Source organism: Python bivittatus, unplaced genomic scaffold (genome assembly GCF_059951505.1).
Source record: "Python bivittatus isolate LINGU-HERP-01145 unplaced genomic scaffold, Pbiv_v1 ctg000690_np1212, whole genome shotgun sequence".
Classification (NCBI taxonomy): domain Eukaryota; kingdom Metazoa; phylum Chordata; class Lepidosauria; order Squamata; family Pythonidae; genus Python; species Python bivittatus.
In genome coordinates, this window is record NW_028277096.1 from 10,185,571 (window position 1) to 10,211,442 (window position 25,872).

Consider the following 25,872-nt stretch of genomic DNA (forward strand, 5'->3'; position numbering starts at 1 on the left):
GCTTTTAGGGCTGAGTGTTCATATGACCAGTCCATCTTTGATCAGTCATTGGTAGGGTCTCTGGGAGGGTGTGTGTATCCCAGGAAGAGGGGTGGACAATTAATTTAATTGTGATCAGCATCCTCAAAACATTCTCATTGGTCAGTAATGAGGACATTCCATTTGGTTAGCCAGCCAGGACATCAATAACAGCATGATCGCTAACATATTCTACAGACAGCTGAAGAACCTTAGGAAGGAAACACCAGTGTCTGGTACAAACCATGAAGACAAAGAAATGATGAAACATGGGTCATGATGTCACTTTGCAAATCCTGGCTATGGAGACAAAACAAGAAGGGATCCACCTCTAATTCCCACTAGGACTTAATGTTATATTTACTCCAATGTAAAATAACTTGAAGGGATTTGTAATAGGGTTTTCTCTTCTTAATAATTTGTTTTTGTAAAGCAATGTGAATAATATTAATAGTAAATGTATATTCTGTTCATGGCCAAAAGGTGATTGTGTTATTTTTGCTGGTTTTCCCATGGAAATTTTTTTTAATTGGATTTTTTGTTATTATTGGATTTCCCAAGGAGGATCTGGAAATCAATTTTCTTGGCTGGAGACTCACAGCACTCAACTTTCCTGAAAGAACAGGGATATAAGAGTTGGGAAGAATTCAGTAGGATTCTTAAGGAAACCAACTTCCACACTCAGAAAAGACCCTGGGTTAATAGTGGCGGGGGGAGCTACAGACCATGTTGTGTGAATACAGCCCTTCAGTGTTCCCTTCAAACCACATCTGTGAGATTACTCAAGGCATTTGGGTGGTTGGTATGGGAAAAATGCTGGGCTGAATTGAATTAATCCAGCAGGGAAGTCTTTGATTCGTAGAGTCTCAAGATATCCCTCTGCATACTTAGACTTGTTTTTAGAGCAAAAACTCAGCTTGAAATCCTAATAATAAGGATGAAAATATCCCAATAACTGTACAGAGTGCAAATCCTACAGCCTTGTGTTCAGAAAAATATTCAGAGAAACATCAGCTTGATAGGAGTGAGGTACTCTAAATCAGTGTTCTTCAAACTTGCCAACTTTAAGATGTGTGAACACCAACTCCCAAAATTCCCCAGCCAGCATGCTAGCTGGGGAATTCTAGGAGTTGAAGTCCACACATCTTAAAGTTGCCACATTTGAAAAACACTGATCTAGATGAACAACATTATCCTGATAACAGATTTTTAATTATGGCTGTGGATAGTGTCAAGAGGTTGGCCTAGTCTGATCACAGCCATCATTTGGTTAGGAGAATGTATCTATTCCACCTTGCCAGGCTCTTGAAAGTGGGGAGATGGCACTTCAACAAAAAAGGCACAGTTCTGAAGGGCAACATGTACCATTCCAATGGGCAAAACCACAACTCCCCCAAAGTCCCTTTGGTCTGATGGACCACTTTATTGCTGTATTGAAATGCCCTAGACGGCCCTTGTGCTGTGATGAAAGATCAACTTGAGCCACCAAATGAGAATGGCTGGCATATACATTTAAAAAATGAACAGAAAAGATAAAAGTGAGACATCCAGGCCAAGGTGGCTTATACTCTCAACTCTTGAAGGATCAGCAGTTGTCCTGAGAGCAACATGGGGGCAACCTCCCCAATCCCATTGCTGTGATGATATCCAGCTCTTTTGTATCTGCCTGAACTGAAAGGATCTCTTTCCCTAACACAATTTCCACAAAGTCTCTTTAGCAAGATTTATTGAGAACTACCAACCCTGGTGATGTGATCTGTGATACTGAAGTGACCCAGCAATCAAGCTGAGGTAATCTAGCATTGCTTATAAAAGAGAACTGGAGGGAAGAGAAATTTGAAGTCCCATCGACTGCTCCATCAAGATTAATCTCCACAGACTTTCCACAACCTTTTGTCATTTGGCCAAAGACAAGAAGAGTCTTTTGGAATGCATGATTTGAGTGATAGAGACAGTAAATGTGAGATGCTTATATTGCTAAAATAAAGTTTTTAAGAATCTATTGATAGTTGTCTAATATTGTTGTGTGGTGTTTACTGACTTTGCTCTGGGGAAGCATAAAAAGACTCCTGATTCTACAGCAGAGGATCAGCTCCTTGTAACAACAAGAACAACAAGCTATCAACCATCCTTAGTAGACATTATGGATACAACAAATCCTGTGTGAGGACTTAAAGCAAAAGTGGGTACTTTTTTGGTGACTAAGACTAGTGTCGTGGAATTTTTGCCAAAGACAGGAGCAGAAGGCTGAGGAGAAGAACCAGGTTTATTGCAATGACCATTGGGTGCCTGCTTTCAAGAAAGAGGGACCCTGAACAATAGAAAAGCATAGAATTTATATACTTTTGAGGTTGAGAGGTGGGAAATCTGAGGGATCTGATTGGAGGATAGGTTTGGATAGGTGTTAAATGGGGGATAAATGGTTTTTCTTTTGTGACATAAGAACCAAAAACCCTTAAGCAGATAGGTGATGGCCCTCCCATTGTTTCAGTATGAACATGATCACTCTTGGGTCATGCAATAGCTTGGAGCTAATCCAGCTTTGCATGAGCAAAGAATGGCAGGAGGAAGCGGGGAAGAGAGTATTATTTTTCCATCACACTAGGTATGAGCATGGGGGCAGGATTTTCTGTATTTTCCAGGGTTTGAGGTAAGTTTTGGGAGTTTTAATTGTTCTTCAATCTATTTTCAACCTATTTTAGAGTTTGCCAGCTTGGTCTAGTAATAATCTACATTGACAGCAATACCTGTATTAACATTTCAAGAACATGAAGGTTCATTGAGGGCCTGTGATGCCATCCATATGCCAAGATATCAAGGGATATGAATTGCTATTTAAGGAAGAGCATAGCCCAGCTAATGATTGATTATGATTATGAGCCAAGTCAGTGTTGATTCTTAGCAACTACATAGAAAACATTTTCTCCAGGAGGGTCTGTCCCTGACCCAGTTCTTCAGGTCTTCCAATGGTGCACCCATTGCCCTTGTAATCAAGTCCATCCACCTCGCTGCTGGTTGTCCTCTTCTCCTCTTTTCTTCCATCTTTCCCAGCATTACAGCCTTCTTCAGAGAGCTAGACCTTTGCATAATGTGTCTGAAATATCATAATTTGAGACTAGTCATTTGTGCCTTGAGTGAGAACCCCAGTCCATATTGGATATAAATAACAACTTATAGGTCCTCACTTCATTAAAATCTTTATAGTTTCCCTCTTCTCTCCTCTCCCCTCACATTCCTTCATGTTCCTTTATCTTTTTAGAGAAATCAGAGAGAGCGTGTAGTCAGCAGAAGGCATAACCTTGAGGAACGGGAGGAAGACCTGCTACCAAGGCAATGGTCAGATAAAAGAAAGTTGAGTCTGGAGCAGAACTGTAACTTGAGAAAACACCTCCTATAAGACCCTCCCTAGTTCATGAAGATAAAGGGAGGGAGAGGGAAGCGCATTCAGACTTGCAAGATTCTGTTACCATAACGGCATAATAAAAGTGGTATTCGCCTGCATGACTTTGGTTTCCTAGTCTGGTCCTTGAAGGGCTGACAGAGTGTAGGTCTTGCTTCTCTCTGTAACAAGACATTAGTTTTTTTAGTACAGGGACACATTCCTAAACTGCAGACCGAGTTGCAGCTACCTACTATTTTTATTTTCAGTGATTGCCTATAGACCAATGTAGAGCCCAGATGCATTTGAGGAAAACGTAAAGAAATATATTAGAGGCTGGCACTTTGTTTTGCAGTATGCTAATTGTCCATTATCAATTTAAATTAAATAATATTTTAAAAAGTCACATTTCCTATCCCTCTCTTAATAGAAACAGATAGAATATTTATTGAACAGCTCTTCCTTTTAGATAAAGAACAACCATTGCTAAAATTATCTGCTTAGCAAAGATTCTGCTAAAAGTTATCTGACTGCCAGCTAGGAGTGTCAATTACACAGAAATAATTGCAGTGTCATACAGATGTTCAATACATTATTTTTACTTAAGAATATCCATTCAACAACAGAAGGATCCTTATCCCCAAATGAAACAGTAGCAGGAACAAACCATTTTAGTCCCATAACTATGATGGGGCCGTTAGGCTTCTCCCAGGCAGGCAAGACTTGAACCAGTTAAATAAACACACAAGGATCTGGGAACTTTTGGTAAGTAATGTTATTGTAGAAAAGCTAAGAAGCCATTAAGAAAGAATTCCAGTGATTAGTGTGTATTAAACACAAATCCTATGTATAGTGAAATCAAAGTTCAAGTTCTTTCACCTCTCCCTCCTGTCCAAACTATGCAACAGGCTGGAGGTCCCTGTGTTTGTGGGAGAAAACCTGGTTTCCATCTGTCTCTTGTTTTAGCCGTGGCCAGATCTCATATCTGGTTGCTTTCCTCTGGCTGTGTAAGAATGAATTCCTGCAGGCACTACAATTTAAGTGCAGCATTAGAAAGAATTTGTTCATGGACAGAGTAGGGATTATCCTGGGATAATCAGAATGTCTTGTGCTTGTTTCTTTCCTACAGGAATGTAGGAATGGTTACAATAGGGGTACCTTTCCTGAGTCAAATGTTACATTCAGCATGCCGTGGAGTCACATTCTCCTGAAAGAGGCAGGACAGGACCAAAACTATATGTGCATTTATTTCCTCTATGTTTGCGTTACTTATAGTTATAAATAATTAAGATTATTCATATTGTCTCCCTTCCATAGCATTAAAAATTGAGAAACAGCCTTTCAAATGTGGAGGGAGAAAAGAAAGAAATATGAATTGTCCGTTTCTCTTCTGAGTTATGCATATGGCTCCTTCAAAGACCCCACAATATGATTATTAAATCCAAAGCCTAAAATTATCTAGCTGGGCCATCATTATATTATAATATGCTTACAAGACTGAAGATATTATATCCACCAATATGTCTCTTACGGACTTCATAACATCTTTTTGTGGTCGATGTTTTTTTAATGTGTTTTTAATGGCTGCAATGGTCATTTTATTATGAAAATAATTGAATTGTCCCTAAAGCTATGCCTACAGCATCCCAATTGTACTGTTTAGTGCCATTATACTGTTTAGAAAGCTTTGAAGAATGATTCCCGTTCCTGGATGCCACCTTATCCTGGAAGTCCTTCACCCATGTTTTGGTCCACTCCTGCACCTACCCGTCAAGATGCAGTCCTGGAAGCTTGTTACTGTTAAGTTGGTCTAGACCAGTGTTTCTCAACCTTGGCGACTTTAAGATGTGTGGACTTCAACTCCCAGAATTCTGGGAGTTGAAGTCCACTCATCTTAAAGTGGCCAAGTTTGGACAACACTACCTTAACCACTACACCAAATTGGCTCTTCGTTAGGTTTATTTTTTCCACTACAGCCACCAGCTCAGTAGTTCAAGAAATAGTTCCGCATTTAGGGTTAAAAGGTACTGTTCTCTTTCAACTTAAGAAGAAATGCAGGTAGTTCTCTCTCTTTTTGCTCTGAGAAGGGGTGCTCCTGAAATGCCCAAAACTGGAGTTGTAGGCTGTTATGGGGATGCTTTAACTAAGTAATGTTCTATTACAGTTGTAGAAAAATGGACTTACCTTGATCAACATCCCTCATCCAGCTCCTATTAATGGCTCTTCAGGGAAGAAGAAGAACAGCAGAGGAAAAATTGAGCAAATGAGAGGACAGTCTAGGCAGAAAATAGCTGCAGAGAAAATTTGATTGTTATCCAGCCCAGAACAGCTCTAATGCTCTAATGCTATCTCTCACTGAACAAACCACCTTTATTTTCATGGGGGGGTTTTTCTCTTCGTCCCCCCCTCAATCCTTTTCCTTGGTTCTTACACCTCTAAGATTGTAAGGCTGATGGAAAGGACTGTCCAAATACTGATTTTTGTAAGCTGCCCTGTGGGCCTCCTTTGGCTGAAAGTGGGGCAAAATACTTTTTCCACTCCTGTAGTTTTAAAAATGACCCTGATGTAGTCCTTGCTGTCAGCCCCTTTCTATCTGGGAATTGACTTGGCAGCAAGTGGCAGCAGGGTTTTACTTATTGAGATGGTCATCTTAAAATTAGGGTTCTAAGCTGGCCAGCCTATGGAAGTAGGAACAGCAGATGGGCTACAGGAGAGGAGGGGAGGAAGAAGGGGAGGAAGGGAGACCTCCCATCTTCCGCCACTCTGCTCAAAATTCAAAGTTCTGCACTGTCTCCAGGAACCCTGTTTAGAATTCTAGAAACAGAGGTTGTGAACTAGGTTACTGGTACAGGAAGAGGAAAAAGGGGAAAGAAATGAAAGGGAGTGCAGAAAAGAGGCAGGCTGCAGTGGGGCCAGGCGCAATCTTGTTTGGTTTTCTTCTTGTGATTTTATCATTGTTGTTAGCTGCCCAGGGTTGTGTACCACAAGTCAGGTGGCCATAAGTAAATAAATAAATCTTCATCCACCTTTTTGCTCATCAAGGCTGGGGATTTTTAACCAGTTGTGGAGCTCCTCTGCTTACCTGGATATGTTGCCCTACAACTCAAAAATAGTTGCTCTAGGATAGCTCTGACAACGCAGCTGCTTGTTTTAGCCCGTGGACGTAACGGTCTTATGGGACTGGATCCATAGCAACTGTGGTACGAAGATGTTTTTAAATGGGACCTTCTATTACTTAATTATTCAGTATCTTTCAGCACTCTGCTTGCGTTCAGGAGCATATTCTCTCACCAGGGATCCTGAGAATTCAACTTTCTAAGGTATTTCTGTCCCTTTCTTCTTCCTCTCATGCCAGGTCTCTCTTGTCCCTGGAAATACATCCTGGAGCTAAGATCCACCATTTCTCCAATCATGAACTATTCAGAGGGAGAACCCAGGCCTTGCCATGAACATGGTCCTTGCTTAGAAGATTATTAGCCCCGCTCCCCCCCAAAATACCAAATTCTGGTGCAGGGAAATGGACATGTACTTGGGTACGTGAATAAGGAAAATAAGCTTTCTTTCTCCCCAAGATTAGCCAAAAGGTATCTCTGGGAATCCACAGGCAGGACATAAAGACATTAGGGTTCTTCTGCTCCTGCTGTTTTACAGGAACTGGTATCCAGAGCCAACTTATTTTTCTTCGCTTTTGGTTGCTTCAGGAATGCACCGAACTGTTTGGGAAGGTACATGCAGACACAGGTCATGTCTCCCAGCAGTAATACTAAAATAGTGCTAGCATCTGCTCAGAAACCCCCCAGCGGCAGGTAATGAGCCATCGGACGACTAGTCCTTCTGCTGGAGGATCGTATTTTTGTTACAGAATATGGGGAGGTTTTGTGAGAGGAAAGAACTGCAGGCTCGAGTAACTGTTTGCCTTAGCTCTTTATTTATAAATATACATAACACGGCACGCAGGTAGACAGTTCTGGTCTTTAAAACAGCATCAGTTCCCTCAAAGGGACACAGTGTATTCTTAGAGATGCTCAAGGGTTCCCCCTGCCCCACCATACTTACATTTCTAACTTTTGGCTGGTGATTTTGTACAGGATGAGGTCTTTTTCTCCAACTTTGATCCAAATAATTGGCATGTCACCATCTAGTATCCACCAGTTATTATAGATCTTTAAAATTCATTCAGGAAAACCTCTTCTAGCTACCAGTGTTGATAGATAAATACATAGAGAGGGACCCTTCCCTCCAATTTGCTCAAATTATTGGGGGGGGGAGCAGAAGACAGCAGACAGGTATTAAGAGGAAAGCTTAGCCCCTTATCTTTTGTGGCCGCCTTTTGTGACCACAATTATCCATGGTTTGGATAACGTTAGGGGAACCAGGAGGTGGAATCTGTGTATTAAATATCCACTTACTTTGCCTTTTCATAACTTATTTTTTGTACAGCATTAATGCTTTTGCAGTGCATTAATAATAAATGTATTATGGATAAAGTCTCTTTAGCATTGGACAAGTAAGACCACGTCTTGACAACAATACAGAAGTAATTTGCCCTGCCTGCCTGCCTGCCTTCGGTCTAGCACAGATTTCCAAGTGGTCTCCTATCCAAGTTCTAACCAGAGTCCAGCTTATAGAATACAAAAGAGTGAGACTAGTTCCCATACCAAATTAAACAGGGAGAATCCTGAAATGAGCTTTATAGTCATTATGGATAAGGCACTATCCATGTGGTATTTTTTATAACCATGACCTGAAGGTAAGGCCCAAAAATGATTAATGACTTACAGCATAAAATGACTTCTGGTTATTTTTGTTAATGCTGATAAATGTGCACAGTTAAGATAGTGATTGGAAAATACGGTGGATAACAGATACAATTGGAGAGTTTGCTGAAAATTATAAACAGGTTTCATTGCCTCTGTGATTCAATACTGAAAGGAATATCAATCAGACATAAAGTCTCATATTAAGAAGTTAAGTATCTGGACCATGTCAATTGCATATTAGGGATACTAAATGCCACAGTACTGTATTTCTCCGTTTCCTACAACTGAGTGACTTGAATGTATTTTGAACTGGAAATATTTGGTAGGTACAATCAGGTCTGTGAAATAATTTGACTTTGCTTTTTTGCTTAATCTATAATGGCCAGCTCAGTAAGACATCCTGCATCAGAAGTGAGTGCAAGTTAGCCTGCTGCAGAGAAAAAAAATGTAGCATGGAAAATCAGACCGTGAATGTAGATTTTTACTGATTCCTAAAATGGACCTAAAGTCACAGTGGGTACCAGCCTCCAGCAAACTTTTTCAGATATCAAAAAAACGAAAGGGCATCATACTTGATGAGCATTTACTGGGAGCTGAGCTTGATAAGGGCAGGTTTGGGCTCATTGCCCCTAATCATGCCACAAACGTCCCTCAGCAACATTTTTTCTCCCGTATCTACCTGACATTGCTGCACTAGCAATTTATAGCACCTACTAGAGTCATCCAACCATCTTTGTACCAAAATAACAGTAATCACATCACTTCAGGGATGGCTGGGTGATGCTCCTAACCACTAGTGCAGAAACCAGTCTCACGCACAGCCCATAACTGAGGCAGCTTGAAGTCATCCTTGGTCATCCTTCACTGTTCCAGTTTCAAAGTCATATTTACTCTCTGATCTCAGCACAAGGTTTGCTGTGGAAATGCCCTGACTTGCTTCACCGGCTATTTGGTTGCTGACCCAGTCAGGGGAAGGAGCCAATCCTGACCTGCAGACTGGGAAACAGAGCCAGGCTCTGCCAACTGTGTGTTATTAGCTCTTTTACTACTGAGTGCGTTACAGGTTTTATGTGGCTTCTGTTAATAAGGGGTTGCCCAGCCATACTTTTACTTTTATTTGCTCCGAGGACTTGAGCAAGATTGTGACTATTATGGCTCTCACTGTGCAATGCTCTCAGGATGAGTTCAATGGAGCTGAAGTTCCTAGGACTATTTGTGCAATGCACTTCAGCTACAGAAGTGCCCCCTAGTGTTGACGGTGGAGCATCATTTTGCCCATCCATTTCGCATTGGGCAGCACTGAGTGTCACAGTGATAACTGTTATTAAAGGCAAACCAATCCCAATTCTGGAGGTCTACTCTAGGACATGTGTTCACCTTGACTGTTCCAGGCTACTTCCAGATGTTGCCAGTTATAAAGTCAAAACTGGGTTCCCTTGTCACTCACCACTGGCACTACCATCCTTTTGCTGCACTAAACAAGGTGAAGCTCACTTGCTATCCATCACTCCCTCCTGCTTTGCCCTGGACCCTCTGTTGTCAAAATAATTTTGAACATGGGTTTAGTGGTCGTCCAGAAGAACGCTAGACCTGTGTTTGGAAATTCTGTAGCCTGATAGATCAGTAATAGGTGTAGAGGAGGAGATGAAAGAGCAGGGGCATAGGGAGCATTTCTTTTGCTTCACTCTGTGTCCCTCTCTTAGTTCTGTCACTCAGATCAGGGAATTTGACAGAGGACTAAATCCACCATTCTGAACATCTGCTTAAAGTCACCCTTTCTCACATTAGAAGAGTGATTAGTAGTTGTTTTCCAGCAGGCAAGTCAAGCTTGGTGCAAAATGAAGTTTTTCATTTTTTAAGTCCAGAACGAGATAACATTTGGAAGTGGCTCAGGCAGACACCTCCCTAAATCACTGGAGTATAAGAGGGGGGAGGAGATGCAGACTTCCAAGGATCTGTTATTATAGCCAAACTCAATGTAGTAGTTTTAGCCTTCATGTGGTATTGATTTCCTGGTCTGGTTTACCTAATGGGGTGGACATAATTCCTCCCTGAAGTAAAGGCATCTTAATTTGCTGGACTGATTGTTATGGCAGAATATAGATCAACCATGGGGGCAACACAATTTATGCCAACACATTTTTCTGCTGGCTCAAGGACTGGTGGATAACACTAACTTGGTCGTGAGCCCTTGAGCGAAGGGAAATAGCTACTTGGTGCTTTCAGATGCGTAGGATGCATTTCTCTGAGCTCAGGAGAGAAATGAATTAGAGCAGCGTTTTTCAACCCTGGCAGCTTGCAGATGTGTGGACTTCAACTCCCAGAATTCCCCAGCCAGCCATGTCCACACATCTGCAAGCTGCCAAGGTTGAGAAACACTGAATTAGAGAGAGCTACAAACAGGCCCAAAGAACTTGTGACACAAGTCATGCAGAATTCACTGGCACCGACCAAATCAAAAGTACATTCCCCTTAAAAGGTTTTTGCCCAGTACTCAGTTGAAGTGCACCCAACTTGAGTTGGCAGAAAGCTATACCAGCATGACATCTGCTGTCCTTATGGTCCATCCTGATCTTGCCTATAATGCTCTGTTCCTAGTCACTGCCAGACACCAGACTCTCCTCCAACCTACAGAGTAACAAAGCCTAGAGATTTCGCAGACAACATCAGCCTATCTGCCTCTTAGGACGAGATGAAGACAACCTTGTGAGGACATCAAGAGAAAAAGAGATGGCCCGGACATGTTTGTGCCATGCAAGTGGGGAGAGGCCCAAGAAATAGGGCTACCAGATCTGGACTACAAAAGGCCGGACAACTGCTAGATGGCAGCAAAGACTTGGAATTTCCTGTAGCTCCTTGATGCCATCTAGCGGTTGCCTGGATTTTTACAGCCCAGATCGACGACTACCCCTGCCAAAGGGCAATCACACTAAGTAGGAAAGAAAGATCTCTTGCTGCTAACAGCTCTAGTAACAGCACGTGGAGTGCCAGTAAAGAAGCTTCCTTGTGAGCAGAACAACCTCATTTAGATGGCCCACTCAAAGGGGGAAGAACTGTGGCACTTGAAAAGATGCCCCCAAAGTCACCACTTTCTCCTAAATAGCCAACACAATTGCATTCTCCTGATTCTGATTTGCAGCAAGCAAAATTATACTGAGTTGCAAGTGGGACACGCAGCAAAATATTACGGGATGAAGTACCTTCAGGATACCCTGTTTAGGGAGGTCTATCAAATCCAGCCAAATGCTATACTGAATCAAATGGATTCAGAGAGTTTCAGGAAATATCTGAATCCAAGTAGGACTTGTTGGGAAGTGACCAGATATGAATTTGAATCCCTCTAAAGTTTTGACCATTATGCTGAATTTGGAAGGACACAAAAATGGGCTTGTTTCTCTTCCCACTGCAGGGTGGGGACAGGCAACAGGAAGGAAAGATTTTTTTCCCTCCTGACTGATAGTTCTGGTTGGTAATCACAGTGATTTCGGGGGGGCGGGGAAACAAATGACTTTTCCATGCCTAAAGTAAAAGAACCCACACTCTGGATATTTCTGGATATTTAAAAAGGTTTTCTTTTTTAGATAAGCCTACCTCTATGCCATTTGATATTTTTCTAATAATGGCAAATAAAACAAAACAGAATGACTTTTGCTAGAACCATCCCCCCTGCCTCCCGAGTTTATTCATATGGAGCAAGGCCAGCTTCAGGGGTATCTGCAGGAAGGGGTCAAAAAAGTCACAATGGTGGCCATGACCACATGATCGAAGCCTCACCCCTTAACATGTTCAGTGTATGTTAAAATGGCGCAAGGCTTCCATCACGTGGTCATGGCCACCATCGTGACTTTTTTGACAGACATCCCCACAGACACCCCTGGCCAGCTTGATCTTGTCAGAAAGGTTGCCCACTAATAAAAAAAAAAGTGGGTCAACGTGTTACAAGTAGCCCTGGAAGGTGATGGGTTCTTCTTCTAGGGGATATCAACAGAGACCAGGTGGTCCCCTGTCAAGGATACTAAAACTGCATCTGCACTGCAAATATTATCTACACTAGTAAAGATCCTCCCAGAGTTCATTGGAGTTGGGCAGCTAATAAATTCAAATCAGTCAATCAATCAGAAGATCCTTGCCAATTAGGTAAAGATTCTAAATAGTACCATGTGGCTGTTAGTAAAAAGGAGACAGCAAAGTGAATGAGATTCTCTCATATAACCTTTCCCCCGAGGCAAGACCTATAGCCCAGTTTTGTGGTAGATTTCCTTGCCAATAGAGAAATGGTTGGTTATTAGACAGAGAGAGACCCTTCTGCATGGCATCAGTTTGGAAGTCCAGGGCATTTCCTGGCCTAAAAATCTCCCTAATATTCTCAAACTTTGAAAGAACAACACTTGGGTTTGTGGACTGGTTTTATATTTTACCTTCACTTTGTCAGATTTCATTCTTTGCCCCTGCGGGAACGTCCAGACGATCAGCATTTCTGTCTCCCAACCCCTCCAATTTCACTTGAAAACAGGATGGACCTGAATGGAACAGTTGGGATGGCTTGTAAGCCTACAGCACTCACAGAGAATTGACAGGCAGCGAAGAAGCCCTCTCCCTCCCAGCTATGCCACAGAATGGCATGGCTCAACCTACTATCTAGGAACTGATGTCTCCTACCACTCACTGTTGCTTTCTCCCCTTAAAACAAAGCACAGTGAATCCCTAACATTTCTGCCAGACATGGTGGCAAAGCACCACTGCCTCCGAACTTCATCGTGGGGTTAAGCGCAAGAGGCAGGGTACATAAAACTCTCTCCCCACCCCACCCCCTCAACGGCACAGGATGTCCATTGGAACTCACAGCAGCAAAACCCTACCACTCCTAAGCAGGCTTCCATCACTGGAGGAGAGATGACAAGTCATTGGGATATGCTGGGAAACATCAGAAGGGCAACTGTCCAGTTGTGGTGTCATGAGATCATCATGGATCTGGACTTCCATCTGCAAGAGCCCCAAGTTACAGATGTGCTTGTTGTTTTCATTATAAATGGAAAAGAAGGCTGTGCATGGCCTCCATTAATTCATTGTTGTCCCCATCAAGCACAACACATTTTGGGCGTGGTCCTTACTCTGCAGCTAACATCTGGAATATCAGTCCGGCACAAATGAAGCCTCCTAACAGTAATGTGTAGACAATTAAGAAATAAGCCAAAGCTCTTTGGAGTTCTTGAAGAATTTCAGCTACCAGCCTTGTGACCTTCCTCTTTCCAGGCATGTCTCTTGCTGCAGATGCCTTCACAGAGCTGTGGAGCTTGTGGCCTTCAGGCGTCCAGAGGAATGAATTCTGAGATCACAGGAAGCCAGAGGGAAGGCTTGGCCTTAACTCAGTTTCCATCCTCTCTGACACAGGATCCTTCCTGCAGAGATACAGGGAAAGGTAGATGTTTTATTTTGGCCCTTTCAAAACCCAAATCCTGAGTTCTCCAGAAAGGTAAGCGGACCATATGAAAGAATAGGTGAGAATGTGATTGACTTCATTTTTTAAAAAAATAAAAACTTCCCAAGTTTCTCAATATTTTTCATGATATAAAGAAGTTGAGATTTTTTTTTTTAAAAAAAGGTTGTCTGATAAAAAAGAAAGCTGGTATATCAGTCCATTTAATAGGCTCTCTACAATCTGAAATAAGTGAAATACTCCATGTCACTGTTCTAAAGCTCCTCTCTTCTATAAGAACATTAAGCTCAGAATCTAAGATTAACCGCATTGTAAAGACGGGGAAAAACTGAATCTCTTATTTAAACCCTGGTTCCAAACTAAATTCCCCATCCAATATAGCACTGTCCATTTCCATAGCAAAGATAGCTCTGCTGTCTAGAAACGCATAATTTGGCCTCCAGGGATCCATCCCCTCTCTCACTTCCACACTTGTTTTTTTAATAAGAAATGTATTGTTATAAAAAGCATAAAGATAAAAGCAAACAAGAACTAATAATCAAAGAGAAATAGAGAACAAGAGAATTAGAAGTAAAGAGAGAATACAAAAGTGATGGAAAGTAAAGAAAAGAGAAGGAAAAATTACAAAAAGAATGACTTCCAACTTCTTATACAGCAGATATAGATAAATCATATAGTGACCTCTTACTTTAAGACTACATCTTAACATACATATTTTGTATAACCTATTACTCTAACTAATCATCAAATCCATATATCATAATTTCATTTTCTGTCTCCTGCAAAAAGTCCAAAAGGGGCTTCCAATTGGCATTAGTCAATGTTTTTTCTCTAAGCAAAGCTGTCAATTTTGCCATCTCAGCTAACTCCATCATTTTCACCATACATTCTTCCTTTGCAGGTAATGTCGAGTCTTTCCACCTTTGAGCATATAAAAGTCTAGCTGTAGTTATCATATATAAAAACAAAGGTCCATGAGCTTTTTCCAATTGCTTCTCTATCAGTCCCAAAAGGAAAGTCTCTGCTTTTAACTGTATATTAACCTTCAAAATCTTCTGAATTAATATATGATTTTGGGTCCAAAATTTTTTAGCCTTATTACATGTCCACCAAAGATGATAAAAAGTCCCTTCTTGTTGTTCACATTTCCATTATATGTTTGAAACCCCTTTGTATGTTTTTGATAATCTTTCTGGTGACAAATACCATCTATACATCATTTTATAGAAATTCTCCTTCAAATTATAACACAGTGTAAATTTTAACCTTTTCATCCGCCTAATTTCCCATTGTTCTATTTGCATATTATAACTCACTTCCACATTTGTGAGGGGCTGCTGAGATCAACCGTATCCGTTTATTGCTAGGTTTATATATCACCATAGTCAATATATTTGATGTTATAGAGTCATAAAAATTAACATAAATATACAATTCATAAAACAAACTGCAAAACAATGAACCATTAGTAACCATAGACCAGTGTTTCTCAACCTTGGCGGTTTGGAGATGTGTGGACTTCACCTTCCAGAATTCCCCAGCCAGCCATGCCAATTTCATGATCCTCCAAAGGTTACCCAGAAAAGTTCAGTTTTAACCAGTTTCCAGGGAGTTGTCAGGATGGGTGTCAACCTGGTCTCGGGGTGGTGGGGGGATGGTGGAGACTATTCCATAATATAGGGGCCATTAAAGAAACATCCCAGCATTCTCAAAATTGGGAACTGCCCAAGAAGAACGTACTAGATCGGTTAATTCTACTGAATGATTCCTTTGAAGAAAAGAAGTTTCATATTTTAGCAGCAGTAAAAAGCTTATTCACAAATATTCAGCATTTGATTTAAACTAACTCTGTGTATTATTAGTATTTGGGGCCTGACCCCACCTACTTTTGGAGCTCAGCCCCTGGGGCTCAAACCCCAAATCTAGTTCCAGGTTCAAAAAAAAGTTGCACAGATATACAATTATCTCCATCTTTGTTAATATACAAGTTTGGTTTGTCTCTCTCCTATTTTCTTCCTAGTTCCGACTTTTCCACCTCCAGTGGAATACGGTTGATTATGAAGACAGTTTTGAGTAACAAGTTGATTTTATATTTAAAAGGGGGATGAAACCAGTTTGGTTATTTCTGAAACCTTTGGGAGAATTTTAGGTGCTCCTTGAAATCATTTTTGCCCTTCAAAGTATAGCCTAATTTGTATATATACAGCCAATGTCCACTTTCTTTATTGAGGCCAGACTTTCACAAGATGGCTGGATAACACTGTATTCCATGTAATTCTCCGGTTTCCAACATTTATTTCATTCATTCATACACACACACACACAGTGTGTGTGTGTGTATGTGTGTGTAATCTTTAAAAATAATAAAAGTAAATTCATTAAGGAGGGAAAGACGGGTTAGCTGCACGATAATTTTACAATGATAGTGCACAGAGTTTATCTCTCTGGAAGCTTCTTACAACTATATTTAAATGCCTTAGGGCTTGAGTGCCGACAATAAAACACCCTTTTTATATTATTTACCATTTTGCCTGATAAAGCATTCTGTTGGTCTTTGAGTTGGCCTAATAAAATGATTGCCTTAATAGGGCTTTGGAGTTTTCTTTTTCTTAAAGCTATTGTGACTTTTATTTTTATGATTTATTAAAATGCATTTATTTAAGCTTGCATATCTAGTACCCAAGCCCACTTCCTTCTTTATATGGATAGCATGTAAAAAGCAAGACTGTAGGCCAGGGTTTCTCAAGCTTGGCAACTTGAAGATGTGTGGACTCCGCTGGCTGGGGAATTCTGGGAGTTGAAGTCCACACATCTTCAAGTTGCCAAGCTTGAGAAACAGCGCTGTAGACAATTAAAGATGTTGCTGACCCAGGACATACAAGCAAGCAAAACTGATGCTGCCCCATCTTTTTTAAACAGCACCTACAAATGTCCCCTGGAAAGTCCTTTTCCATCTAAAAGGACCATCCAGTCCATGTCCAATTCAAAGAAATCTAAGGTAAAGATAGAAATTGTCAGAAACACAAAGCACTTGGAGAACAAAAACAGGAAGCTCTGGATTACTCCCTTATACACTGATTCATATATTTACTTTTAAATAAATATTATAAAATAATAATATTTTAAAATAATAAAGGTGGGATAAAAATCTAATCAATCAATCAATCAATCACAAATAAAATCTGCAAGGTGTCCTTTAGAACAGATCTTTCCCAGTAAGTTTCCATTAAAAAAAATAAAGATAGAATTGGTCATCAAAAATGAAACATAAACTGAGAAAGCATAAACAGCAGGCATTGAGTCATATGTTTCACCACAGGATATAAATTTAAGATATGATCTCACTGTATTAAAAAGTTTAAGAGAATAAAAATATCTTTGTCTGATGCCTAAGTTAGTTAAATGTAGACTGGATGGTATGGGAATTAGGTAGATTTATCGCTGGCTTGAAAATTGTACTCAGAAGGTTGATTAATGATTCCTCATCAAATTGCAGAGAGCTATCAATTAAGGTGTCACAAAGATCAGTCTTCTTCTCTTCAGTATTTTTATTACTGATTTGCAAGCCGAGGTCAAGGGAATGCTTATCAAATTTGCCGATGGCACAAAACTGGGTGGGACAGCTAATGCCAAGACAGAAATACATTCAAAACGAATTTGATGCATTAGAAAAATGGTCTGAAAGCAACAGAATGAAATTTATCAGAGACAAGTGCATTTGTTTTTCATTTAGGGAACAAAAATCAGATGCACTGGTACACAAGGCTTGGCTTGATCATGATACTTGTCAAAAACAGAATCGATTGCAAACTGAATGTGAGCCAGCAATATCATGCAGGTGCAAAAAAAAAAAAAAGGTTAATGCAACTGGAGGCTGCATCATCAGAAGTATAATTTCCAAATCACTAGAAGTAGTCATTCCACTTAATTCTGCTTTGCACAGACCCTGCCTTGAGTAGTCTGGTTCTGGGCAGCACGCTTTAAAAAAAATTCAGAGGAATCAGAACAGGTTTGGGGTAGGGCAATGAGAACAATCAGGAAAAGATGTTCTATCAAGAGAAATTGGCAGAACTGCTGGGAAAAAAGATAGCAAGGTACGAATATGCTAGCAATCTTCAAATATCTGGAAGGATGTCACACAGAAGGTCAAGACCTGTTCTCCATCATTCTAGTACAAAGTAATGGATTTAAGTTACAAGAAGGGAGATTCTGATGCAATACTAGAAAAAAAATCCAAAATATCAGCACACTTTGACAGTGGAACCAACAATCCAGAGAGGTGGTAGGGTCCCTTTCATTAGACATTTCTACTGGAGGCCAGATGACCATCTATCTGGGATGCTTTAATGTTGATTCCTGCACCGAGCAGGTGGTTGGACTTGATGCTCTAGATCAGTGTTTCTCAACCATGGCAACTTGAAGATGGGTAGATTTCAAGTCCCAGATTTCCCCAGCCAGCCAGCAATTCTGGGAATTGAAGTCCACCCATCTTCAAGTTGCCAAGGTTGAGAAACACTGATCTAGATGGTCCCTTCCAACTAGAGGATTCCAGGGGGTCATGCCAGAGCCAAGGGGCTACCACTGAAAGGCCCATTTCTAGATTACACAGCTTGTATTTTTATTTCCATCAAAGTCAGCATTTTCAATGTGCATCTTTGTCTTTATTCTATTGTAAATATCTGAGAGACAGTGGTATTCCATAGCACATAAAATCTAGCAAATTCTAAGTAATATCAACAACATATAATTAGCAGGTGCAAAAATTAGGCATGTTGTGGCATTCCAGATCAGAAATTGATCTGATTTTTCAGGACAGTGGCTCTCCTGATGGTGCCTCAACCATGCTATTTTGCGAATCTTGTACATTCATCCATTTGCAGACTGTGGGTCCTTTCTCTCTCTAGCTTGGCATTGAACTGCCTCTTTAAAAAATTAAATAGGGATAAACACAAAGAAATAGCAAATGTTTACATATACTCTACTGCCAATGTACCCTCCTTTTAATTACATGGGGCCAGGCTACAGCATTAATGGCATGAGAACAGCCACGCTGCTTCTAACAATGGTCCATTCAGTACACCTGGAAAGCCCACAACCAGGAAATTAAGGTAGTATCCCTTTCTCACGGTTGATTCCTAGCAAATAGTATTTAAAAATACACAGCTTCTGGGCATGAAGGATCCATCTGGATCATAGATGTCACCCTTAATTTTTCTTTAAGTTTGGTTCCGCCCATATCACTGTGTTAAATAGAAAAGATGAATTTGGAAGTCTCAATATCTCAAAAGGCCCTCTGACCTGCACAAATTGGACAGGCAAAAATAATATGTAGAACCTCCAAAGAGGAAGCCCAGCTAGATGTCTCCAGTTTTTAATTCAGAAACCCATCACATTCAAGCCCTTCACATTCAAGCCCTTCACTTACCTTTGCTTGCTCCCGAACTTTGGCCACTTACATCCAAAGATCTTATCCTTCAAATCCTGTGTTTGGAAAACTAGAGGTGCCCTCCCATCCCAGCGTTTCCAAGCTCCCCTGTGCAATTAAACAGAATGCCTTCTTCAGCTGGCTGCAGATGATCAATCTGCTGTACAACAATGGTGTTGGGTGGTTGTTCAAGGAGGGAGCCAAACAAAAGGTGGTGGATCTGAGCAACGGGATGCAATTGTATAGCTTACAGATTCTGACAGTGAAAGAAAAAGGAGGTGGTGATTTACTGGCTTCTGCTGAATGCTGCTTCTTTCATCTGCCATTCCCCATTCTCTTTTCAGAGCTACTGCTCTTGCTGCCGTTGCTTGGAGACTCTGCTATCGCCTGATGCACCTCCTATCCTATTTTCTAGAGTCCAGAGTGATCGATGCCCAAAGAGAAGGATTGCCTGCTCTTGCCAATGCTATAACCTACGTCAGACTGCTGGTTTGGTGAGATGATTATCTGAAGCCGGATCAGAAGAGGGCAGATCGTGCATTTACTGAGTCCCTCACTGATCCCACTGCTTTCTTCTAATCCCTCCTCAACACCCCGGCAGCAGGAGCAGCCCTGGCTAAGAACTAGATAGAGGCACGGATTCCATAATTATTGTTTCAAGGTTCAGCTGGCTGGAAACATGCATATTTTTCAGTACATTTATTTACTTAATCCATTTAAGGCAAGAGCAAATATTTTAAAAGCGTAAAACTTGTAAGGATTTGGAGAAGAGGGTGATGGTGACCAATCAGAACCAGGCATAGCTGGCTTCTAAAGAGCCAGCCAATCAGAATGCTAGAAAGACAGCTATCTTGTACATTATTTCATTTCCCCAAGGCATGCTTGGATTAAATGCAGCAGGAGGGAGAAGACACCAGTCACATAATTAAAATGTACGGGAATGGCTTTTTGAAAATAAGGTGCAGAAGGCCCAAGTTAGAATAAAGGCCTTTAAGATAAGGATACTTTGTTTCAATCTGGTAAAGGATGATATTGTTATTATGATGATGGTGATGGTGGTGGTGGTGATGCCTTGACTGAAGCTTTTCTTAATTATTTCTGGTGTTAAAGAAAAAAGTCCAAGGACATAGGCTAGGCAATGTTACTTCCCCCTTCCTTTCTTTTTTTAAAAAGGACAAAACAAAAAAATGTGCATAAAACAACATAATCACAATAACGAAGATACAGAAATATTTAATAATATGGTTTGTACCAGGCTGATTCGATCTGACAGAGTTGGCATGCTCCATGTTCCTTCTATTAAACAATGCCATCTATCCGGATCCAGGAAGTGTGCCTTCTCGGTCGCAGGGCCTGCCTTCTGCAACAAGGTTCCCGTGAGATCTGGACAGCTCCCATCAGCATTCCGAAGAGCCACGAAGACCGGGTTGTTCTCCCAGGCCCTGGGCTAGTGTGTTTGCTGCCCCCTTGTTGGAGGTCCACTGCTGGTGGGATCTGCTGGGGTTTGCCAGTTCACCATTTGCTTTTTTTTGGTCTGAGTCTGATTTTGTTGTTCTTTACCGTTGTTATACATTTTTTATATTGTGTTGGTGTATTGTGAGTGGCCCAGGGTCTTTTGGAGTTGGGCAGCATCAAATGGAATAACATTATAAATAAATAATAAGTGCTTTGTTATAACACTGAAATGATCCTCACATGTAAACAACACACGTTTCTCACTGAACTACTTTTCTCGCAACATTTCGGGCATAATTACAGAAGGAGGCAAGCACTCTCCAACAATTAGCTTGTCCCTCATTTATGGGTCTCTTGTCCTAATGAGAAAGCACATAATTCAGTGCCCTTGGAGGGGAAAGGCAGAACATAAATCAAATAAAAAATATTTCTGTTTCAAAACTCTGAGACATAGGTTGTTCACCTGGAAATGCTGTTTGTCCTTCTGTAGCCTCTGGCTCTCTTCTGGCACCGTCTTTGCAGTATCTCCCGATGCTTTCTATCCTTTATTTCCCATAAGAAGTCTTGTAAATATTTCAATGGGTGAACTGCATGGTGACAGAATGCACCTTTTGTACCTTCTGGATTGTACATAAGAAAAGATAAAGGGTCTCTGCGATCCAGATCTCATGAGTTTAAATTAAAGGAGCACCGAAATGATTTGGGCATTAGGTAAAAACTTCTTGATTAGTCCAACAATGGACCTGATACGGTGGAAGCAGATGTGTTCTCACTTACTGGAAATGTTTGGGGACATTCTCATTCTAGATTTCCTGCAAGGACCAAAATATGTCCACCCACTACTAATTCTGTGATTTAGAAACATGAAAATAAACTCTGTAAGTAGGGTATATAAGGCAACAGAACTCACTTGCAAAATATGCCCCGCAACCCCAGGAAAGCTGTCCTACTGGGTGTTATCAAGACAGTATCTTTTTGCTGTGCAGCAGTGCCATCTCTATGGTGGCCAAAGCTGAAACTGCAACTTCTCAGTCCAGACATGGGTCAGTCTAGCAGCTGGATTTTGAATTAACTTCAGTTTATAAATGGTCTTCAAGAACAGACTCAATATATCGCAAAAACATATCTGGTGGTTAAATCAACACCCAAAATATACGCTCTTCCTTTGCCCAATGGTTGGGCTACATTAAAAGCATAAAATCTTTACTGATGGTTCATCCACACAGCACAAATAATTCTTGCTATGCCTGTATGCAAGAGGAAGTACAATAGGCAGCATACAGACCATTTTACAGAGATCCAGTTTGGTGTAGCGGTTAAGGAACTGGGCTAGAAACCAGGAGGTGTGAGACTAGGCTGAAGCTGCCATAACCTAAAGATGAAGCAGGCACGTAAGCAGAGAGGACAAAAGCCAGGAAACCTATCTATGAGATCCCTTCAGGGAGGTAGATAAGAAGGAAGCAAGTTGTTAAGGAAAAAAACAAAGGACCTGAACCAGAAAAAGGAAGTTGGGCCTGAGCACATGGAAACCCTCACCCCAATCCCATCAACTTGTAAATCAACCCAGCAAGGACTTTTGGGGATAAAAGGGGTCCCAAAGCCCGCCCAATCTGAGTCGTTTGAGTCATCTGAGTCACCTTTGGATCCAGACTTGGCGGCTTCCGTCCCTCTAGCTAGTGCCTGGCAGCTTAGTTGGGAAGGACATGGGTAAGTGTGGATGTGTGTGTGTGTGTGTGTGTGAGAAAGAGCAAATGTACCTTGCAACCAGTAAAGTTTTGCTGTTACTTTAAATTCACTGGGTCTCTGTGTATTACAAAGAACTTCTTGTGCCTCTGTGTTAGGTTGGAAGTGATTTGTGTGTATCCCTAATTATTTCCCGGCTGTTGACCAGGGCTGTGTGTCTGTCTGCTCCAGCTGCACCTATCTGGAAAACCCAGGTAGAAAGCAAGGGGGGCTGACAAGATCCGCATGCCTCAACAGGCTGTGTGTGTGTGAGTGAGTGACCATAAGCCTGGGAGCAGCGTGTGTAACAGAGGCTGAGAGTTCTAGGCCTCCCTCAGGCATGAAAGCCAGCTGGGTGACTTTGGGCCAGCCACTCCCTCTCAATCCAACCCACTTCACAGGGTTGTTGTTGCAGGAAAACAGAGGCAGAAGTATTAGATATGTTCGTCACCTTGAGTTATATATAAAAAAGGCGAGAAAAAAAATAATAATAATAATACAGAAAGATTCGCCATGTCACAGGCCTCTAGTGACAAAACTGGGCCAATGAATGGCTGTATTCAAGTAATACATTTAAAGAGTTTGCTTAATTAACCTATTATCTGGGCTCTACCCATGAATCATAAACTAACTAAATGGGCTAGACTTGTACAATATATTAAAGTGCTGATACATAATTTAGGAGAGGGGTGTGATGTTTTTAAATACAAGGGACACGCTTGGCTTAGCGTGCCACTGCCTTGCAAGAGTAAGGAAAAAGGAGGGAGACTTAAGCAGCAATCTTTGATATCAGAATTTTGTTTTTATAAGCATGTCCCTGTTTTTATTGACAGGCCATTATAAAAAAGCAGTTTTGAAATGTAGGGGGTAATTTATAGAACTGCGTTTTTGTGCTGTATTTGGGGATTTTTAATATCTGGTTTGCCTGAGAAATCTTGAAATGGCAGGGGGAGTGCAGGGTCTTCAACCACTTGCTGTTTACCTAGGGCAGTGGTTCTCAAACACTGTAGTCTCAGGACCCCTTTCCATTCTTAAAAATGATTTGAGGGTAATAATAATAATAATAATTATTATTATTATTTATTAAATGTATATGCTGCCCAACTCCCAGCAACTGTGGGCAACTCTGAACCCCAAAGAACTTTGGTTTATGTGGGTTATATCTATCAATACATACTGTATTAGAAATTAAAACTGAAAAATATGTATTTTACTTTGCAACCCCTTGAAAGGGTATCCGGAGCCCACAGGGGTCCCCAGACTACATTTTGAGAATGCCTACCTAGGGGAACCAATGCAGTTTTTCAATTTAAGAAATGCTGGCCTGCTTCCTCTTGCCCAGTATGTATGATATAGACAGACAGACAGACATATACATATACATATACACACACACATACATACACACACACACATATATATGTATATGCATGTACTATATATATGTGTGTATATGTGTGTATGTATGTATATATATGACAGGTAGAACCAGATAGCTATATATAAATAGATATAGATATAGAGCTATCTGATTCTACCTACCATACCTGGGCTGCAAAAATCCTCTTGATAGCAACAAATGCTGTCAAGAGCTGCATCCGTTGGTCGTCTGGATTTTTGCCGTCCAGATATGGTAGCTCCATCCGGATTCCCCATCTTTTCTCACAGCTGTTCCTCCCAAAGAAACAAATGGGCGCCAGAAGCAGTGTATCTGCTGAGCATCAGACAAGTAGGCAGCATGAATGTTGGTAAACAAAGAAACAAATATCTTACTGCTACTGCTTTCAAATCCAGCTGGAAGCACGCAGGTGGCCACGTATACCGTAAAAGAGGTTAGCCAGGTGGTCTCTGGTGGATCAGTGCGTTAGATAATCAGAACTTCCATTTTCAAAGGCATTCTACCCGTTGCTATCGACTTTCCGCTCTGCGTAGCGATTTCTCCATCTGTTCAGTCCCCATGGAAAATAAACTCCTGCTCGGCGAGATGGACCGCCAGCGCGTCTTTTTGACAGATTAATCAAATAAAAAAACACTCCTATCTTGTTTCTGCCCGAATGTGGCTCTTCTGCTTTTCATTTCTACGCCGCCGATTTGGATCTGCAAAAAAAAAAAAAACCTTAAGAAATAACCAGGTGACTCTTTCCTTTTCTTATCTCTATGCCGCAAATTTCCCTCCGCCAAAATCAACGCTTTCGAACATCCTCTCTCTTAGAACGCCTCTGCCGTCAAACGACGAGTTCCGCTATGTCAAACCGAGGGCCGCAAAGAGTTGAAGTCCACACCGCTTAAAGTTGCCAAGGTTGAGAAACATGGCTCTAGGGGTCTGTGGTTTTGCGACTCTGCCACAAAATGAGAACAGCCCTCTGTTGCTGTGGAGACCACACCGCCACGGTCAGTTTTGCGGCGTTACCGAAAAACGATAGCAAGCCTCTTCTCTCTCAGACGACAGGGGGCCATGGACCGTACCAGTAGTACTGTTTAATGAGCTCGAACCGTTGTGATTTTAACTCGAATTCTGCTGCCGTAGGCTCCGTTCTTAACCATGGGTCGTCTGTAACCCGGTCGTTCTTCACCCGGAGCTACCTACATCTTTTCTTGGGCTTCGGTACCCCGGTTCCCCTCCAGCTCTGCTTTACGGTAGAGTCGTAAACCGCCAGAGGACGAGGGGGCTTTGCGACGTTTGGGCGGAAGTGTGGCCTGAGGGAAGAAGACGCGAGCAACGGGGCCCTCCCTGAGCTGTGACAGGCGCTCGCCTGGAGGAAGGAAGCCGGAGGACAAGAGCCGGGCCGAGGGCTTCATGGGGAACGTGGGTAGCCACAGCGAGGGCGAGGAAGAAGAGGAGGAGGCGGCAGCGGGAGGAGGGGGAGGAGGAGGAGGAGGAGGAATAGAGAGTATCGTCACCTGGAGCAATAGTAACAGCAACGGGGCCGCCGCCGCCGCCGCCACCAGCGAGCCCCCTCTACCGGGAGCCATGGAGGCCGCCTTCCCTGGCCTAGCTTCCCCGCCGCCGGCCTCGTCGTCGTCTTCCTCCGCCGCCTCGGCCCTCCCGCCGCCGGCCGTGTTGCTCGGACAGGCCCGCCTGCGCGAGGAAGCCGCCGCCCGGCTGCGCGAAGTGCCCTCGGCCGAGCCGCTGCTCTCGCGCCACCACGCCGCCCTGGTGCGCTGGCTGGAGGAGCGCCTGGGCCGCGGGGAGCACGCCATCAGCCTCGAGCAGCTCTGCGAAGCCCTGGAGAGCCGCGCCGGGCCCGCCCAAGGGGCGGCCGCCGCCCCCGGGGCAGCGGGCGACGCCGCCGCCGCCGCGGCCGAGGAGCGGCTCAGGAGCGAAGAGGTGAGCGCGGGGGGCGCCGGGCGGCTGGCCGGGGGACTGCAGGGCGAAAGGCCCGTGCGCCTCTGTCCCGGGGCAGGAAAGAGTCTTGTTGCGCTCGGAGAGGCTTTCGGGGCGCGTTGGCTCTGCTCGGGGCATCTTTCTAATAAGCGCGTGCGACAGGAGGGTCGTTGAACTGCAGTCCTGTCTAGAGCTCGCTTCCTGCCAGGTTCCACCATGCTCAGACCTAAGGATCCTCGTTCAGAAGAGCAAAATGAACTCGCTTCAAAGGAAACACTCTCTTTTAAAAGCTCTTGTGGGACAGTGGTAACTTCACTACAGATGCATGAGGTGACTCATAAGCTCTGGGTT

The 25,872-nt window shown here is 42.4% G+C and overlaps 1 protein-coding gene and 1 long non-coding RNA gene across 3 annotated transcripts in view; one reads left to right on the forward strand and one right to left on the reverse strand.

Moving 5' to 3' along the window:
* Positions 1-7,313: 7,313 nt before the first annotated feature.
* LOC112540390 (uncharacterized) lies at positions 7,314-25,235 on the reverse strand. 2 transcript variants are annotated; one of them, XR_003084475.2, is made up of 4 exons: positions 25,098-25,235; positions 23,970-24,293; positions 20,938-21,061; positions 7,314-13,556 (listed from the first exon to the last, which is right to left on the reverse strand). It is a non-coding gene; the product is annotated as an uncharacterized LOC112540390 (long non-coding RNA). The 2 variants fall into 2 exon arrangements; XR_015798199.1 differs by lacking the exon at positions 20,938-21,061.
* ZZEF1 (zinc finger ZZ-type and EF-hand domain containing 1) overlaps positions 24,689-25,872 on the forward strand; it is an 83,317-nt gene continuing 82,133 nt past the window's right edge. Inside the window, exon 1 of the mRNA XM_088152424.1 lies at positions 24,689-25,524. Coding sequence (XP_088008550.1) covers positions 24,994-25,524 — 531 coding nt within the window. The 5' untranslated portion in view covers positions 24,689-24,993. The remainder of the gene's footprint in view (positions 25,525-25,872) is intronic.